This window comes from Ceratotherium simum, chromosome 3, assembly GCF_057802395.1.
Source record: "Ceratotherium simum simum isolate JZ-2026a chromosome 3, ASM5780239v1, whole genome shotgun sequence".
Classification (NCBI taxonomy): Eukaryota; Metazoa; Chordata; class Mammalia; order Perissodactyla; family Rhinocerotidae; genus Ceratotherium; species Ceratotherium simum.
In genome coordinates, this window is record NC_141902.1 from 61,291,001 (window position 1) to 61,309,413 (window position 18,413).

General features: G+C 59.4%; 1 protein-coding gene and 1 non-coding gene across 3 annotated transcripts; one reads left to right on the forward strand and one right to left on the reverse strand.

The window, feature by feature from the left end:
- Positions 1-2,425: 2,425 nt before the first annotated feature.
- Positions 2,426-10,718, forward strand: SKOR1 (SKI family transcriptional corepressor 1). 2 transcript variants are annotated; one of them, XM_087429132.1, is made up of 9 exons: positions 2,426-2,448; positions 2,731-4,939; positions 6,015-6,105; positions 7,040-7,147; positions 7,658-7,729; positions 9,138-9,212; positions 9,456-9,530; positions 10,041-10,106; positions 10,624-10,718. In XM_087429132.1, the coding sequence occupies exons 1-9, from the start codon at positions 2,426-2,428 to the stop codon at positions 10,716-10,718; spliced, it is 2,814 nt and encodes a 937-aa protein (XP_087285258.1). The 2 variants fall into 2 exon arrangements, with proteins under 2 accessions (XP_087285258.1, XP_087285257.1); XM_087429131.1 differs by lacking the exon at positions 2,426-2,448 and having other exon boundaries at positions 2,738-4,939; positions 7,613-7,729.
- A 5,596-nt stretch (positions 10,719-16,314) lies between these two features.
- On the reverse strand, positions 16,315-16,421 carry LOC147917588 (U6 spliceosomal RNA). The gene has a single exon (XR_015551817.1). It is a non-coding gene; the product is annotated as a U6 spliceosomal RNA (small nuclear RNA).
- Between the last annotated feature and the right edge of the window lie 1,992 nt (positions 16,422-18,413).

Here is an 18,413-nt window from a genome sequence, read left to right on the forward strand (position 1 = left end):
CCGCGGGCTAGCGGACCCCGGGAGGGCGCGAGCGACTGCGCGGGCGGTGGGTGTGGCGCCCCGGCTCGCAGCTGTCAGGCTCGCCCGCCCCGCGCCGGCCTCACCACTCTGGCTGTGACCGCGCCGTGCTCGTCGCCGCGCCATGCGCTCCAGGCTTCGGCCTCCGCTCTGGGCCCGTCCGGGGCCGCGGGGGCAGCGGCGCAGGGCACACTTCTCCGCGCCCGGGGCCTTTGCGCCCCGCGCCTGCTGAGAGCGGGCGCCGCGCGGGAGGGGCCGGCGGGGCCGCGGGTGTGAGCGCCGGGAGCCCGGGAGCGCGGCTGTGCGCGCGCGCGGGGAGGGGCCGCGCCGTCACCCGGAGAGCCCGACGGATCCCGGACTCCCGCCCGCCGCTCCGCCCGCCGCGCACCTCGGCTCACCGCTCGCCCGGCTCCAGCCGCCGCCGCACGGTGAGTACCCGCGTCGGCTCACTCGCCACCTTCGCGCCCTTCCCGTACAGCTTTTTTCGTTTAGTTCCGATTTGGGTTCTTGTGGCTGTTTGTTTTTATTATTATACCTAAAGACTCCATCGCCTCACTCCCACCGCTGCCCGCCTCCCGCCTCATCGCCCTCTCCAAGCTCACCCCTCAAGCCCCAGGAACCGGCGAGGACTCCCCGAGCCGCCCTGGCCGCTGCTCCTTGTCGCTGCGTACAGCCTTTTGCCCGGGCTTTCTGCTCTGGTCCTCGAAATTCGGTTCCTTTCCTAGGGCCCCCGTTTTCCTGGCTCCGGAGCCCGGAGCCCCCTCCTCCCACTCGGGAAAACCTCGCGGGGACCCCAGACCCTCAGCTTGGGGACGATGCGCTCAGCTGGGGGTCATCCTTTCACTGTATGCGGGCAGGGCACACTTGCCGATTTCGGGAGACCGAGAAGACCGTCATTTCTCAGAGCCGCGGCGCCCGGCCACCTCCCCAGCCCGCCTGAGAGCCCTTCAGAGGGGTGTGGGGCTTGTCTTGCTGACCGCTCAGCCAGGGAGTTAGGACAGTGTTTTTGCCTCCTAAAATGTTACAAGGGACTTCACGCTAAAGGAGGGTCAACTTGTTTCAATTCGATCCGCAGAGATAAAGATGAAACAGATAACAGATACATAGCTTGATACTTGAAGAAGGAATGAAGACAGATGGGAGAAAGAGGAGCGAGCTGCGAGAGACAGACAGCTCAGGGACAGATAAGATCGACAGATGAGGGGCACCTGGAGAAGCAGAAAGAGAGGGGGAGACAGACAGACAGAAGATCCCAGTCTCCTCCTTGAACGCTTTTGAACTCGGATCCCCTGTCCGGCTGGAGCTGCCCCTCTGAAAATGGATTTGTGTTTCCTGCCGAGTTTAGGGAAGGGGCCCTTAGGGTTGGGCTGCCTGGGCCGCAGGAGTGCCTGCAGCTGTGGGCCGGGTAGGAGCCTTCCGTGTCTGAGGACACGTGGTTGGGCCAGGCCACCTAGTGGGCCCCAAGCATCAGCCCCCGGCTCCTCTCGCTGCTGAGGTCCGCAGACACGGCTGCCTCCCTCCCTCCGCCAGAGAGCAGAGCGCGGGACCGCACCAACTTTTGACCTGGAGCGTTGTCGTGGTGGTTTCGGAGACCAGCCAGGATTCCACTCAGCACATATGAGCTGGGACAGCCCGACATGAAGGATACTCAGAGAGGAGACACCCCTCCAAAAGAGGAAGCCCAGAGCCTGGAGAGTGCATTTGGCCTGAGGGGGAGAGGCATATCTGAAGGAGGAAACCTTAGGAAGTGGGCAGTTAGAAGCAAAGGAGAAGTGGCTCCTGAGAAACTTCCTTGAGAACCTCTCCGTCCCACGCGCTGACCCGGATGGAAACCAGCTTTGGCCTGGAACGCAGCTAAAAATGCAGAAAATGTGGTTAGGAACTGCGTGACCCTGGTCCCACTGATGGCTGGAAAGAAAACAGCTTATATTTCCAGCCCGAATCTTTCTGAACAACGAACGCGGGGCTCCGGGCGTGAGAGGAGAAGCTCGAGTTTGCGGAAACCAGGGCTGTTATCCCGAGGAGCCGGCACAAAGCTGGGTGCGGTGGGGGCTGCCCCGGGGCTGGGCGCGCACGGCGAGCTTTGGAGAGAGTCGGGTTCAGCACGGCGAACAGCAGTCGCCTCAGCCTCTTCGCTCCCCTCACCCCCCTCCTGCCTCGAGACCCTCCTCCTTCTCCTTGCCCCCCCCGCCCCCTGCTGCTGGAGATGGGCAGTGACCGCCCCTTCCCGCTACTACCCCTCCCTGCGCTGCTCCCGCCCGCCCGCCCGCCCGCGTGCATGCGCGACTGAGCAGAGGGGCGGCCTGTCCCCGAAGTCCGGGCTTCAGGACCCGGGCGGGTAGGGCGGCAGGCTGCGAGGGTGGCCGAAGGCGCACGGATTTGGGCGCCTGAAAGCCTGGGTTCCGCAATGGCTTTGCTGTGTGGCCTTGGGCAAGTCATTCTCCGTCTCTGAGCCCCACTTCTTCCCCAATCCTAGCTGCCAGGGCATTCCTGAGGTCTCAATTACCCCTTCCCCTCCCCCAAACCCCGGGGGCTTTTGTTCCGACGCCAGCAGGCATCTGAATAACAAAAGGCGTCCAGGGGGCGAATGAGCTGGGACTCCCCATTGCCAAGTTTCCCTGCGCGCCCGACTCGGCGCGCCCTGCTGGGCGGGCCCGAACCGCCGCGGCGCTGAAAATGGCTTATCTGCTCTCTGCTTTCTCTGTTTCGCAGGAGCGGCGGCATGGAGACTCTCACCACTCAGCTGGGGCCGGGGCGCGAGGGCAACTCCTCGCCCAACTCGAAGCAGGAGCTGCAGCCCTACTCGGGCTCCAGCGCTCTCAAACCCAACCAGGTGGGCGAGACGTCGCTGTATGGGGTGCCTATAGTGTCTCTGGTCATCGACGGCCAGGAGCGCCTGTGCTTGGCGCAGATCTCCAACACCCTCCTCAAGAACTACAGCTACAATGAGATCCATAATCGCCGCGTGGCCCTGGGCATCACGTGCGTGCAATGCACGCCGGTGCAGCTGGAGATTCTGCGTCGGGCCGGGGCCATGCCCATATCGTCGCGCCGCTGCGGCATGATCACGAAGCGCGAGGCCGAACGCCTGTGCAAGTCGTTCCTGGGCGAGCACAAGCCACCCAAGCTGCCCGAGAACTTCGCCTTCGATGTGGTGCACGAGTGCGCGTGGGGCTCGCGTGGCAGCTTCATCCCCGCGCGTTACAACAGCTCGCGTGCCAAGTGCATCAAGTGCGGCTATTGCAGCATGTACTTCTCGCCGAACAAGTTCATCTTCCACTCGCACCGCACACCCGACGCCAAGTATACGCAGCCTGACGCCGCCAACTTCAACTCGTGGCGCCGTCACCTCAAACTCAGTGACAAGTCAGCCACAGACGAATTAAGCCACGCTTGGGAGGACGTCAAGGCCATGTTCAATGGTGGTACACGCAAGCGGACCTTCTCGCTGCAAGGAGGCGGCGGCGGCGGCGCTAATGGCGGGTCGGGTGGGCAGGGGAAAGGTGGTGCTGGCGGCGGCGGCGGCGGGGGCGGCCCGGGGTGCAGCGCGGAGATGGCCCCAGGCCCGCCGCCCCACAAAAGCCTGCGCTGTAGCGAAGATGAGGCCACTGGGCCTCCTGGGCCGCCTCCTCCCCACCCACAACGAGGACTTGGTCTGGCAGCGGGAGCCGGCGGCCCTACGGGCCCTGGAGGGCCTGGTGGCGGCGCCGGCGTACGCAGCTACCCGGTGATCCCAGTACCCAGCAAGGGCTTTGGCCTTTTGCAGAAGCTGCCCCCGCCGCTTTTCCCTCATCCCTACGGCTTCCCCACGGCCTTCGGCCTCTGCCCCAAAAAGGACGACTCCGTACTAGGTGCGGGCGAACCCAAGGGCGGCCCAGGCACCGGGACCGGCGGGGGCGCGGGCACTGGCGGAGGCGCGGGCGGCCCAGGAACCGGCCACTTGCCCCCGGGGGCCGGGGCTGGCCCAGGCGGCGGCGCCATGTTCTGGGGTCACCAGCCCTCCGGGGCAGCCAAGGACGCAGCGGCCGTGGCTGCAGCGGCCGCCGCAGCCACTGTGTACCCGACGTTCCCCATGTTCTGGCCCGCCGCAGGCAGCCTCCCGGTGCCGCCCTATCCAGCTGCGCAGAGCCAAGCCAAGGCCGTGGCGGCCGCTGTAGCGGCGGCAGCGGCGGCGGCGGCGGCTGCTGCAGGTGGCGGCGGCCCCGAGCCCCTGGACGGTGCCGAGCCGGCTAAGGAGGGCGTCCTGGGCGCAGAGGAGCGCTGCCCGAGCGCGCTGTCCCGCGGGCCGCTGGACGAGGACGGGGCGGAGGAGGCGCTGCCGCCGCCGCTGGGCCCACTGCCCCCGCCGCCGCCCGCGCGCAAAGGCTCCTACGTGTCGGCCTTCCGGCCTGTGGTCAAGGACGCCGAGAGCATTGCCAAGCTCTACGGTAGCGCCCGCGACGCGTACGGCGCGGGGCCCGCTCGTGGGCCGGGGCCGGGCGCGGGGTCGGGCGGCGGGTATGTGAGCCCGGACTTTCTGAGCGAGGGCAGCTCCAGCTACCACTCCGCCTCGCCCGACGTGGACACTGCCGACGAGCCCGAGGTGGACGTGGAGTCCAACCGCTTCCCCGACGACGAGGGCGCCCTGGACGGGACCGAGCCCGGTGGTGCCGGCGCGCCCAGCACGGGAGGCGGCCCGGACGGCGATCAGCCCGCAGGGCCCCCATCTACCACCTCCTCGGGCGCCGACGGCCCCACAGACTCTCCCGACGGTGATAGCCCTCGTCCCCGGCGCCGCCCGGGGCTACCCCCAGCCGGCCGGTCCGCATTTGGGGACCTGGCGGCCGACGACGTGGTGCGGAGACCTGAGAGGAGCTCGCCCAGCAGCGGCTATGAGCTGCGAGAGCCTTGCGGGCCGCTGGGGGTCCCTGCGCCGGCCAAGGTGAGCCCCGCGCACGCCCCGCTGATGGCTCCTCCCCGCTTACCCCTGGGCACCGCGAGGATGTGGGGCAGGCCCTGGCCTGGTGGGGGTTGGGAATTTTGTTCTGAGCGGGCGTTCGAGCGCCAAGCCCTGGATGCTCTGGGTAGGCCCAGCTTCGGGAGCGCTGTGGAGCTGGGCTCGCGGGAACCCTCGACTGAGGGTTTTGGGAGCTCTGGGGGCCAGGCCTGAGAAACGCGTGTGCTGCGTTTTTGTTGATGGGAGTGGGGAGAAGACAGGCAGAGACCGTCAGTCACACGGAGACAGAAGGAGACAAATAAAAGGGGTCTGGTGGGAGAATGCGGAGGAAAGAAAGGGACCCAAAGCCAGAGAAAAGCGCTCTCGAGGCCAGGCCTGCAGCATGCCCGCCTGGATGGGGATCAGAGCCCCAGGGAAGAAGAGCGGATAAGGAGAGGAGAGGGCGACCTCTCCCCCAAGCCGGGACTCAGCAGTATGGGGTCGTCAGAATCTTCCTCCACCCCAACTCGTAGTTTTCCAAGTCTGTTCGAACTCCTGCCTTGAGAACCGCAGGGGTCGTTGATAGAAAGCTGTCAAGACGGTGTGCGGGTGGGAGAGGGGCTCTCAGGTTGGCAGGACCGCAGGTTCGGGTGCGGGGTGGGCAGCTGAGCCGGAACCGTTGGCCATCTGAAAGTGGGTGCGCACACCTGTACATTTCCATTCGGTCCATTAAAACACGAGTCATTAGCCGGATGCGAAAGGCGTCATTTATGCTGGGGACGGGGTGCGGGCGGGAGGGAAGATGCCTAAAAGGAGGCAGGCGAAGGGGGTGCGGGCGGCCTTGAACGTCCCTTGGCTTGGGAGCCGCTTTGTGTTTCGGATAATTTTCTCGAGGGCGCTAATAACTACCCTGAATCTACAACAGTGATGCGGCCTCCGAGGGCGCTCCGGTCCCGCGGGCGAGCCGACCTCCGCCACCCCTTCAGCGTTTCCTCCCGGCCGGGCCGCGGCGCTGGGCTGGGCAGCTCGGAGCCACCGCTAAGCGCCCCCTTAACCGCCTGTCATTTCTCGGCCGCGGCAGGTGTATGCGCCCGAGCGGGACGAGCACGTGAAGAGCGCGGCGGCGGCGCTGGTGCCCGCAGCCTCCTACCTCTGCACCCCCGAGGCCCACGGTAACGCCCCCAGCCCCCCTGCCGAGGTCGCTGGCCAATGCGAAGGGGGGACCGCAGGCAGCGGGCCGGGGCCAGGGGAGGCCTGGGAGGGAAGACGAGAGGAGAGAGAGAGAGGCAGAGACAGCGACAGAAGGAGGGAGAGGGAAAGAAAAATAACGGAAGAAAAAGGAAGCTAAGCGAGAACTCGCAACAACTTCCATCGTTTGGTTACCTGACAACAACAAGCCGCCCTCTCCACCACACATACACACGCTCACGTACACCTCAGACACTGGCTTAAAACCTTTTAAAAATCACGCCTGGCACCCCCTTCAAGTCGTCTCATTTATTCAGCAAGTGTTTTTGGCCGCGAGGTCCCCCGTGGTCCGGCCGGGTGCGAGCGGAGGGTGGAGGCGCTGGGCCGCGCGCTTGGGATACCCCTGAGGTGCTGCGGTGGCTGCGGCCCAACGCGGGGGGGATCCCTGCACGTGCGCGCGGGACCCAGCGGCTCGCAGAAGAGGGGCTGTGGGCCTCGGAAATCCGGGCAGGCCGAGCCCAGGAGGATGTCTCCCCCTCCGACACCACGCCGCGGGTCGCCGCCTGGGCCACGTTCTCGGCGGGAGCGGCCCAGGCAGAGCCGGCGGCCACGCGCGCTCGCGGTGCCCCAGTATCTGCGCGCGATGTAGGTCGCTCGTCCCTGGTGGGCTCGGCTGCTCGTCTTGTTCTTTTCTGAGGGGCTGGGGAGGGGGCGTGGAGCCCGAGATGAGCAGACCGCGCGCGGGGGAGGCGGGGCCGGCCCAAAGCCTGAGGGTGCGAGCCCAGGCGCACAGCCGGGAACCAGCGGCGGCCAGGACGCTTTTAATTAGGGCTGGGGCGCCCCGACCGCGGCAGCTCTGGCCGTATCGGGGTCACGGTTTCTTTGCCTCTCCTTGAAACTCGGTTTATTGCCTTAAAGAGCCAGAAAAGGAAGACAATCACTCGACCGCCGACGATTTGGAAACGAGGAAATCCTATCCAGACCAAAGGAGCATCTCCCAGCCAAGTCCCGCAACTACAGACCGAGGTGAGCTCTAGGACTGTCGAGCACCTCCCCCACCGGGAACTGGGGCCTAGGTCGCCCAGGTCCCTACTGGCTGCAGCTTGCGAGGAAGGCTTTCGATCAAGCGTAGGCGGCTGCTCATCCCCTCTTGCGCTGGCAGATAAATATTTCAACAGCGCAGGCGAGGTGCAGGCCATGTTTCCTGAGTTGGGGGCTCTTCCGGGTAAGGGAAGAGGTGTACTAAGAGGAAATGAGGGACACTATCACCCACATAAAACAGGTCACAGGGCACTTTCTGCCCTAAGAGCCTATCTTCCCCCGGGGTCCACTCTCCTATAATGGGTCACTCTCTAGAATGATGGCTACGCTCCTAAAATGATGGCTTGGAAGGTGGGTGATACTGGATACTGTAACTGTCTCCTCTGAAGACAGAGGGCCTGGAGTAGGTCTTAGCATAGTTCCAGGGAAGCTCTCTCCTCCCCTCCCAAGGCCTCTTCCAAGACAGAATCCCTCTTACCTGCCCTTGTATCCCAGGTGAAGATGGGCTCACTCTGGATGTCACAGGAACTCAGCTAGTGGAGAAAGACATCGAGAACCTGGCCAGAGGTGAGGTTAAATCTGTGGAATGGGGGTGCACTGTGCTTGAGGGAGATGGGCCCTCCTTGTAGAGGGTGTTATTCCTGTAGGAGTGAGTCTGAGAAGACAGGGCTCTGAGGAATCAGTTTCCACTGAGCTGAAGGATAGTCCTCTGGACACATTATCCTGGCACAGAGGTCTGTATGTGGGTGGGGGTGGGGAGAGTGAACCAAACCCCCAGAGGTTCATTGGAAGTTTGGGTTCCCAAGGCCAGGCCTGTCTGAATAACCCAGTGAGAAAGAGAAATGAGTAATGATGCTCAGAACTTGATGCATGTGGACAATCGGAGAGGACAATCTGAATCTCCCAACCACATGGAAAATGAGTTTTTCTGAATAGGAAGATTACAAGGAGGCATTTACTTTAGGAATGTCTGAGAGGTTAATTTTTTCCTGTAATTAATGCATAATCACCCCAGCCTAAATGGGGTGGAGATGGAGCTTGTTTTCAGAATGGGATCCTGGGGTTGCTGCTCAGCCCGCAAGGGGGAGTGTGGCTTGAGGCACAGAGGAGGGAGCCTCTAAAGCCACTTTGCTCTTCCGTCTCCCCTGTTGGTGTTTTCTCAGCACCTGCTGGGGCGGGATTTCTCAGGAAGCCTTCCCATGGGAAGGACCGAGAAGCCAACGGCTCCATGGTCAGGGCAGCCCCCTACCGCCCCTGTGGAGCTGGTTTCTGAGGGCACTAAAGGGGCTTTCCACACCCACCTGCCCCCCCACCCCAAACCAGCCCAGGGATGGGCTTGGAAATTGGTGGGGGAGGGAGAGAAGCGTTGGTGGTCTTCCACTCTTCCTAGTTACAGATTTACAGAATATGCAATTACTTTCAAAGTCAGTGGTGCTTTATGTGAGGGTTCTTAGCATGGATTTGGGGTCTGAGGACTTCCTCAAGCTGAAAACAGGCTGTTGTGAATGTATGTATTTTTCCCGGGGGCTGGGGTGGGGGGTGAGGGTGGGGGGGGCAGCATTCCAAGGCTTTGACCAGATTCTCCCTGCTGTGTATTATTGAAGGGAAAGATTAGGTCTGTCATTTGAAGGAGTAAATTGAGTCCTCCTGGACCAACCTGTAAGGTTAGGGAGTTAGAAACAACTTAAAGCTGATGCCAGGCTGGTTAGCGCCTGGAGTCAGCGCCTAGAAGTCCAACATGTGTTCTGCCATCCTGAATTGATTCTCCTGGGCAATCTATCTCCTAGCCTTTTCCTGGCCCAAATCCTTTGAAAGCAAATGGGAAAACTGAGTGCTAAGGACCTCTACCTTCTGGGGCCCACCCTCCCAGACTCCGGTCTCAGGGCTACAGGCTAGGGCAGGACTTGCGTGACTTCTGGGCCCCCTGAATTCTCCACATCCCTCTCCTTTACTTCCCACTCTCGCACCTTTACAGACGAATTGCAAAAACTGCTCCTGGAGCAAATGGAGCTCCGCAAGAAGCTAGAGCGAGAATTTCAGAGTCTTAAAGGTACCCCTATCTCGACCCACCCCACCCCACGCCAGAGCCTTGCTTCTGCGCGCCCAGATCTCACTCCGGGACCCCAGTGCGGGCAGCTGCCGCTGCGCGCCCTGCGAGAGCCGCCGACTCTCCTTTTCTGGGGTTTCCCGCTAGGCCAGAGACTGAGGGGGCGGGGGCGGGGGTGGGGAGTGGGGAAATGGGGCCGAGGGAGGGAGCTGTGCGTAACAGCTCTCACTTAATCAATTTGCACAGATAATTTTCAGGATCAAATGAAGAGGGAATTGGCTTATCGAGAAGAAATGGTGCAACAGCTGCAAATTGTCAGAGGTAAGACGGGAGTCAGGTGAGCGCGCGCACGGGCCGTAACTGCCTCTCGTCTGGCAGGAGCCGCAATGTTGGCTCAGTCATTTGGATTTAAATTGAAGGTAATTTAACAATTATTTTCTTTATTTAATATCCTTTGTATACTCTGATTAGCCTCAGAATGGCAAGCGAGCCCAGCAAACGGCTTGCAGGCATCATTACATGGAGTGATTGAACTTCTTATCGCGGCAATTTCCATGGTTTCTAAATTAAAAATCGAGGCGTAAAATTACCTGGGAAGTAATGCCTAAGTTTGCTTTAATTTTGGTTAGATCCGTCTGCCTTTAAGCGCCATCCCAGGCCATTTCCTCCCTCGCCAGGCTGCAGTTTGGAGTGTTGATGCCCCCTCCCTCGGTCCCCCGCCTTGTTTCCGCGAGAGGAAGAGCGCTGGGGAGAGGGTGAGGCCCGGGCTGTGACCTCCGCCGGCCCGAGGGTGGTCTCATTTCCTCCCCGGCCCCTCTCCATGTCTTCCAGACACCCTGTGTAACGAACTCGACCAGGAGCGGAAGGCGCGCTATGCCATCCAGCAGAAATTAAAAGGTGCGGAAGCCGGGGAACAAAGATAGGAGGGGTGCCAGGGGTGGCTGTACCGTCGAATGAATGATGGATCCAATGAATGAAAGAATGAATGACGAGGCTAGTGAGAGAGGAAGGCCAGGTCTACCTGGGTCAGACGCTGAGAGGTGGGAATTGGAATTGATTTTAGTGGGGAAATGACTCTAGAACGGTAGGAGAGGGAGAAAGAGCCCCTTGGGCCCTGGGCATTGGGAAATTCGCCGTGGGGTCCAAATCTGGCCTTGGGCAGATCGACGTCCCTCTTACTGTGCCTCAGTTTCCTGTTCCGTAAAATGGGGCTATTGAACCAAAGCAGTGATTCTGAGTCGCCAGAATCTCTCTCCTATCCTCCTACCTTCTGATCCGCTCGCTTAAGAACCCCTGAGCCGGAAGCGTGTGGTTGAGACCTTAGCGGGCAGAGGAGGGGGGCGGGTGGACCGCCCGGGCCAGGTGAGGCAGACAGACGAGGCACCCAGTGTTGCCCGCCCGACTGTCTCTCCAGAAGCCCACGACGCCCTGCACCACTTCTCCTGCAAGATGCTGACGCCCCGCCACTGCTCTGGCAACTGCTCCTTCAAGCCCCCGCTGTTACCCTAGGGCCGGGCCGGCCTCCCCACGAGCCCTCAAGCCATGCTGCTCTCTTCTTGTAAATACCCGCGGCCGCGGCGGCCGAGAGCGAGGAACAAGCCATTCGGACCGATGTAAATACAGCCTCCCGCCCGCCTGCCCTCCTCCGGGGCGCCTCGGCCTTGCCCGCCCCCTCCCGGGCGCCCTGGCCCAGGAGCCCGTCTCTGTTTCCAAGTGTAAATACTACCTGGCCCCACGGTTAAACTCCAGGGCATCGGACCTCATGGGGTTAACTGGACCGAAGGGAGTAAGAAAGGGGAGAAGGGGGCCTCTCCCCACCCCGGTACAGCCTCGGACCCCGAATTGTGATTACAATGTAGCAACTCCGCTGGCGCTGGCCCTGCGCTCCCGTGTCCCGTCCACTTCTGAAACTTGGTCCTGATGACAAAGTGGCTATGTGCAATGGATATAAATGTACTGTGAGTCTCTTGCTTCAGTAGTGGGTTCACTTATTTATTTATACAGTAAGTTATTTTGCTTCCTTCTCCTGGACCTACTCCAGTCCCGTTTTGCATTCCCCTTTGGGTTTTGCTTTATCTACTTTTTGTTGTAACCTCTTGATGTAACAGCACTTTAAAAAGGGCGACAACTGACTCACGAGATAGAGACCACCTTGAGCCTGTTTGGAGAGACCACCCTGTATCCGTGACTTTTTTGTTTTTAATAAAAAAAAAAAATCCGTCACTTCCTGGGGCTGTGGAGATGGGAGGTGGGGGGGTGGAGGTGAGGGGGTGGAGTGGGGGGGGCGCGGAGGCAGGTGGAACGGAGGCGGGCTGAGGGCTGCGCAACAGGTGGGGCGTGGGGACCATAGCTCGGGTTCTGGGTGCCCTGGCTGAGGATCGCGTCCGCTGAGGTGGGCAGCAAGAAGCGCCCGACCTCACCCCCAGTCCTTCAGACACACCCAGCGTGCCCCACAGGCCACCCCCTCCCTGGGTTTAGGACCCTCCCTTGGGCTTTCGCCGGGGAAAGAGGACTACGACCGCATGGTTCCTGGCGCTGAGGTCTCTGACTCTTCCCTCTGACGCTCGCAGGGGCCCAGAGTTTATTCGTGCCCATTTCCACGCCTGCCCCTTCGGGGAAGTCACTCCAGGGCGCTCGGAGGCCGGACGCTGTTTCCTTATAGTTTGCACGGCGCCCTGCCCAGAACTGCCAAGCAGAGCGGCCACCGCCGGCCTGGCCCTGGAGCGCTGGAGCGGGGTCGGGGGGCGAGGCACGCAGGATGGGCCTGCGCCGGGCAGGCCTGGAAAGGAAGAGCGAGACTCGACGCTCGTGCGCGCGTGCCCTCCCGCCTGCCCCGCCGCTGCCCGACGGGAGGGAGCCCTGGCGGATTCTAACGTTCCGTCCATTTTAGTCCGAGTGAGTTTGCGGACAGGAGCCTTAGGAGGAAGGTGAGGTCCACCGGCTGCAGGTGTCCGGGTCGCGGGGCTCCCCAGGTCCCGGGGCGGGGGCGGGGGACGCGCCCGCGCCGCGGTTGCTGAGGCCTCACCTTACCGCGGGCCTCCGGTAGGCCTCAGTTTCCACAGCGCGCCTGCTGGTTGGGCTACAGATGAAAGATGGAAAGTGGGGCGAGAGGGAGGAAAGTATGGGTGGAGTGGGAAAGGGCACAGCATTGGGAGTCCTTCAGCCCTGATTTCCAGTTTGACCTCCTCGGCTGACTAGCAGGGTGCTGTGCCGCGCCCTGTATGCTTCTGAGGCCACCGTTGCAGCCTCTGTGCAATAACATTCAGGCCTCTGTCGCCGGCGGCGTGTGGAAGCGCTCTGGGAAGGCAGCAGAGAGCAGGGCAGCGCCCCGACGACCCCGCCCTCCCGACCCCCCAGGCTCTCACTGCGCATCTTGGGGCGGCGCGGGGCGCCCGGGCTGGGACCCTGGAGGCGGGCGTGCGGTCCCGCGCCGCCGGGGTAGCTGCTCGGGCCGGGAAGTTTCGTGGCGGGTCGTCTAGGGGGCCCGGGGCGGAGGCGGCGAGCAGGGGCGCGCTCTGGGCTGCCCGGAAGGAGCGCGGGCCGAGAGCCCATCTGCGAGGGCATGGCGCGAAGCCAGGCCGCAAAGCTCCCTGCGCCGGGTCTCCGACCCCTGAAGTCCCGGGATATTCCAAGGGCTACACACAGAGAGGACATCAGAAAGATAATGGCTGTGAGGGCGCGGGGCAAACTGAGGCGTCGCCGAGGGATGAAGTCGCCTCGGGACGTGCGATCTCCCAGCAGCGACCCGCCAGGGAGCGGTAACGTCTCCTATGGGTGGAACCAACCAGATCAGTTCTCCAGTGTTTCACCAGCGGTGAAACTGCGGTCCAGAGAGGAAGTGACTTACGTCCCCAGGGCTTGCCAGGGGCGAGCGGAGCTGGGACAGGGCCGGGCAGCGTACGTGTTGGAGAGTGCCCGCGCCGTTCCCCCCAGATGTAACCTCACTTTGGAAGCCGCGCTTTCCTTCTCTGTAAAATGGGAATAGCAGTTACTACCCAGGCAGGAAGTTCTGTGGCTGCGGCCCACATAGAGGAGCCTAGCAAATACTCCTTTGTACCTTTCCTTTCCGAATTCCCCAAAGGGGAGAAAAGCGCCGTAGGCAGCCGGGGCCTGCCCGAAAGGGTGCCCCACCTGGGCCAGAATCTCTGCGGATTGGAGTGTAGGCGGATCCGACCCAGAAAGCTTTGTCGCAAAAACCTTCCTGGGCTCCGCATCCTTGGTTGTGTGTTTCTGTTTCCCTTCAGATGTGGTTTGTTCCCCCCGAAATGTTAATAACCAAACGATTGGTATGGATGTAATTATCAATAATTATACGAATTATTGCTGATTGCGGGGCTCGTAGCTACTTTAATTAGTTTACCAGATTCTAATTAAGTTAAATGAAACATTAATAGGGAAAATATGCTTTGAAAAAAAAGAACCCAGGATTTTTTGTCTATTTCTCGCCACAACGTTGCCACCTTGCGACACATTTTAGGCATTACAGTCAACGACCAAAGGCCCCAGACTAGGGCGCCTTGTCTTGGGGGGGTGGGGGGGTGGAAATGGGGCTTGGGGAATTGGGAACCGGCTGTGGGGCACAGAATATCCTCCCAGCTGTTCTTTGGCGGCGTTTGGCTCCGCACCCCCGCCCCCGGCGGTGCCCGCAGAAGGTCGGGCTCTGGAGTCCGAGGTCTGGGAGTAAAGAACCAGGTAAACATGCCCCTTCGACCTCTCCCTCCTTTTTCAGCAGGAGAACTCCGGATTCCTCATAGGGACGCCCGGTGGGAGAGGTGGTCTTTGTCTTCACCTGTCCCAGCAAACCCAGGGGGGAAAAACTGAGCGACGCTGGAGGTTGCTTGATTTTTCACTCCCCTGGGATAAACCAGTAGATCGCTCCTCACCTCCACTTCCTCTGCAAATTGGGGTAACCTGTCGGCAAAAGACATCTGGAAGACTCTTTGGACTCCTGGGATTAACTTCTGTGTTCCCACCGCACTTGGTTCTTGAAGTTAGTGCTCACCTTCCCGAGCTATCCTTGGTTGTGTGTTTCTGTTTCCCACAGGACTGTGAGTACCTCGGCTACAGGCGCCATATCTGGCTCTTCCTGTGACCTCCAACACAGGGCCCCACACATCAGAGGGGATCGACAGGTATCTAGATGAATGGGTTCCAACTTCGTGGTTCGTCTGGGTGCTGGAAATGTGTGAGGGAAGGAATCCCTAGGTGCTTCTGGACAACAGCTACTGGGAAGCAATTAAGCTCATTTGCATGAGGTTAATTAAGCACAGGCTTACTGCTAAGAAGATCCTTCATCAAGTAGGATTAGTTTTGGGGGCAGGTGTCAGGTAAGTGATTGTCAACCTAGAACAGGAAAACTTGCTTCCTCCTCCAGCTGCATCCCAGAGAGGGTGCTCCTTCACTCTCTCACATCTTGCAAGGTCACTGGGCACGTACTTGTCCATCCTTTCCCAGCTACCCTGATCTAAAGTATAGCCTTGATCCTTCACAAAAATTGGACTCCTGTCCTTGAATTCAGAAAGCCAACAGAAGCAGAACTGGACCTGCATGCTCTTTCCATTAATTCTAAACAGCCTTACCTCCCACTCTACACCCCCAAAGGCAGCATAGTGATTGGTTAAGAGCACAAACTCTATAGCCAGATTTCCTGGGTCTCAATCCCTTCTCTGCAGTTGACTAGTTGTGTGACATTGGGCAAGTCATTGAATCTCTCTGTGCCTCAGCTCCCTCATGTGTAACAGGAGGAGGAAAGGGGTCCCTACTGCATAGAACTGTGCAGAGCCAGGAGAATCAGCCAGGGCTCTGGCTTTTCCAGAACTATAGGAATTGCCTGTGTCTTTCCTAATTTCTGCTGTGAGACAACGGTCATGCCAAGAAAAACGAGAAGTTTCTTTAGAAGGAGAGAGAGCCACACCAACGTTGGTCGTTTCCTTATTTGGCATCCCAGAAGGAGACCTTTAAAACTACTCACCCAGTTACCCAAGTGGCCTCCAAAGAACCAGGCATGTTTGGAAGAAAGAAAAGTAAAGATTGCCCTCTAACACCATGCACTGGAGGCCGTGAGCCGAGGAGAAGGCGCAACAAGAGGTCCCACAGACTCCTATTCTCGGCTGTTACCTGAAAAGGATCAACTCACCTCTGAAGAGAACAGAAATGGATCCCTGATGGAACGCTGCTCGGCAGCTCCGAGCGCCCGCCGGGAGAGGACCCGCCCCTGCCCTGGGGCGGCTCTGGGGCTCTGCGTCTGCCTGCCCTGGCTGCGGTCGCCGCTGGAGGCAAACCGATTTAGGCGTCTTGCGGCGGCAGAGACCGCCAGGAGGACTACGTGCGTGCTCAGGCACCAGCAAAGCATATGCACTAACATTTCTCTCCTGGAAAGAAATTGGTAGTTCAAAAAACATCGACAAAGTCATCACAGGAAATCTGAACTTTGTTGGATTTTATTTTTCTTCTCATTTTACTAATTAGGGCTGTGCTTTTTGCAAATGAATTACCTGGGGGCAGGACACTGATCTTTTCAGGGTCTGTGCCTCTAAAGGCCTGTTTCATCAGGCGTTGCCTCGGCAACTTACTAGTTACACGATTATGCCCAGGTTGCTTTACGTCTCAGTGTCTCCTGTGAAGTGGTGACAGTAATACCTACACGGCAAGGCTGTCAGGAATATTAAAATGAGATATTGGTGAAGCCCCTGGCACATAGTGGACGCTCAAGGAATGGGCATTATTTTTTTTAAGATTCAGAGGCAGCATGAGGAGTCAGCCTTGTTGCAAGTTCCTGTTATAGTACACCTTATGTTTATCGTAGCACTAAGGTCCTGTAATATTTTGGACCTGAAATGGATCAACTTTGGCACGGCCATTGTCGTAAGTGTAAGGTACCGTAGAACTCAGGTTAGTGCAGGGGAAGCAGAGGCAAGATGGAAAAGACTGGGAGCCGGCGGGCCAGATGTAAAAAGCACAAAAAACGGATAAAACTGACTACACGCTACCTCCCTTTATTCCATCTCCTGGCACCAGTTTCCTTTCTGTCAAACACAACATCGAACCTGTAGGTGAACTGTGCTTGCATCGAGCTGCAAACTGTGCACCGGGGTAAACTTAGGTCTAAAATATGGAACGCTTCACGAATTTGCGTGTCATCCTTGCGCAGGGGCCATGCTAATCTTCTCTGTATCGTTCCAATTTTAGTATATGTGCTGCCGAAGCGAGCACGATTAGTGGTTTTTCTCGGACGGTATATAAAGTTCAAAGTATCAAAACTTTTACACTTATGGTAACTATATTGTGCACAATTTTTTAATCCCAAAGTACTCGTTATGCCCTTCTGTTTCACGTATGCTATAACTGTATCTTTGTGATTACTGCCAAATTAAATATAATTGTCTCCCTAACCTTCTTACACCGCATATGCAAATGAAGGAACCATGGGAAATTGTCCCTCTGCCCGCCCGACCTCCGCGCGTGTCTGCAGGGCCGGCAGTCACGCTCGGTCACGTGGTGCGCGCTGCCTGCGCGCCTCTTCCGCTCCGGCCGGGCGGGGCGCGGAGGGTGGGATTGTGGCCTCTCTCCGGCCGCGGCGGAGGGGAACGCGGCGGCGTAGTAGCCCGCAGAGACTACGGGGGGCCACGTGTGCTCGCGGGAGTGCACTTTTGGGATGAGGGGCCGTGATGCCAATGAGGTCCCCACAGAAGTCCGGTCCGCGACCCCGAATCGGTCGCGAGCCGCTGGTCGGGCCCGTCCGCGCCGGGACCCGTGACCCTTGCGGGGCTGGAGCCAGCGGCCGTGACCCGGAAGGGGCTGGGCCGGGGCGGCCGAGGCTGCGGCTCGGGGTGGCGCGCCGCTGCTTCCATGGGTTCCTCAGGACCGGCGTCCTGCACTTGAAGCCAAGGGAAGAGGGAGGGAGTCCACGTTGGGGCCCAGGCTGTCCGTAGTGTGACTCGGGGTTGGTGGCGGTCTGGGAACGGTCAACCCCCTCTTTGACCCAGCACTGGGCCAGGCACTTAACCTGATCGGTGTCCTTCCCCCCAGTTTGCGGGTTAGGAAACTGAGGCTCTAGTTGGTTAAACTATCAAGGCCCAAATTATTCTGCCCCTGGCGAAAGAAGGTGGGATTTGGATATAAGTCTGATTTCAAAGACTGATCTTTTCCTCTTCGCAGTAGAACTCTAGAGAGGCAAGACTTGGGACCCCGAGATGGCCTCCCCTTGCCCTTACTTAGACAATACTCCCATGGCCTTATCAGCTCAGACTTTCCTTCCTGCCTTCGTTCTTCACCAAATATCGGGCGCCTGTGATGTCAGCGCTGGGGCTGCAGGGGAAGCAGGTGGTGAGGGTTGCTGTGGGCGTGGAGCTTCCCTGCCAGCAGGGGAGCCAGACAAACGTGGAAGAGCCCTCTCAGTGCTGAGAAAGAACGTGGGGGAGAGAGAGTGACTGGGGAATGAAGGCCACTTCAGTGGGTGGGCAAGAGCGGAGGGGACATGATACGCAGGCAGCCCTGAGAACAGGACTCAGAGTTCCTGGCAGGGGAAGACCTTGGAGCCACCCAAATCAGTTCACCCATCTGGGCCAGTCCTTCAGGGGAGGCCACTGTGGAGGTAGTTGGTGCTCCAGGCTGTGCTTCGGCTCAGCTCTGTGAGCCTGACTCAACCACAGCCGCGGTGGGTGGGGGGAGAGGGGGGGGAACGACTTAGGAGCTCCTCCCCTCACCTGTCTTCAGTGAAATGGAAATCAAGTGCAGGCTGCCCAACTTCTCATCTGACCTCCCTCTAAATAAGCAGTAAGCAAACACAAACCACAGAATGCTGATATGGCCTTTATTGACTGAAAAGAGCTAATTTGGGCAATGATGTTTCCCTCAGATTTACAAAAGGGAATTGCAAGTAACCAAAGCATATTAACATTGATGGGAGATGATGCTAATCCTCAATTAGCATCCACGTGTTTGTTCATTTATTTAGAGGGATCACCTTTTCTGACACAGTCGATGTGCACACGTGTCACAGGGACAGGTACATCTCATGGGTTCATAACTGCCTTATTGCGGAAATCAGCAGGAGAGGGACTAGGTTGTTCACCATTTCTGGCTACACCAGCATGTGTTATTTTGGCCAAAGGTGGGTTTTTTGTTTGTCTGTTTTTTCTTATTGAGCAGTTGTGGTGCAAAGGAGAGAGATCTGAGTTCTAGTTCCTGTTGCTTCCTGCCACC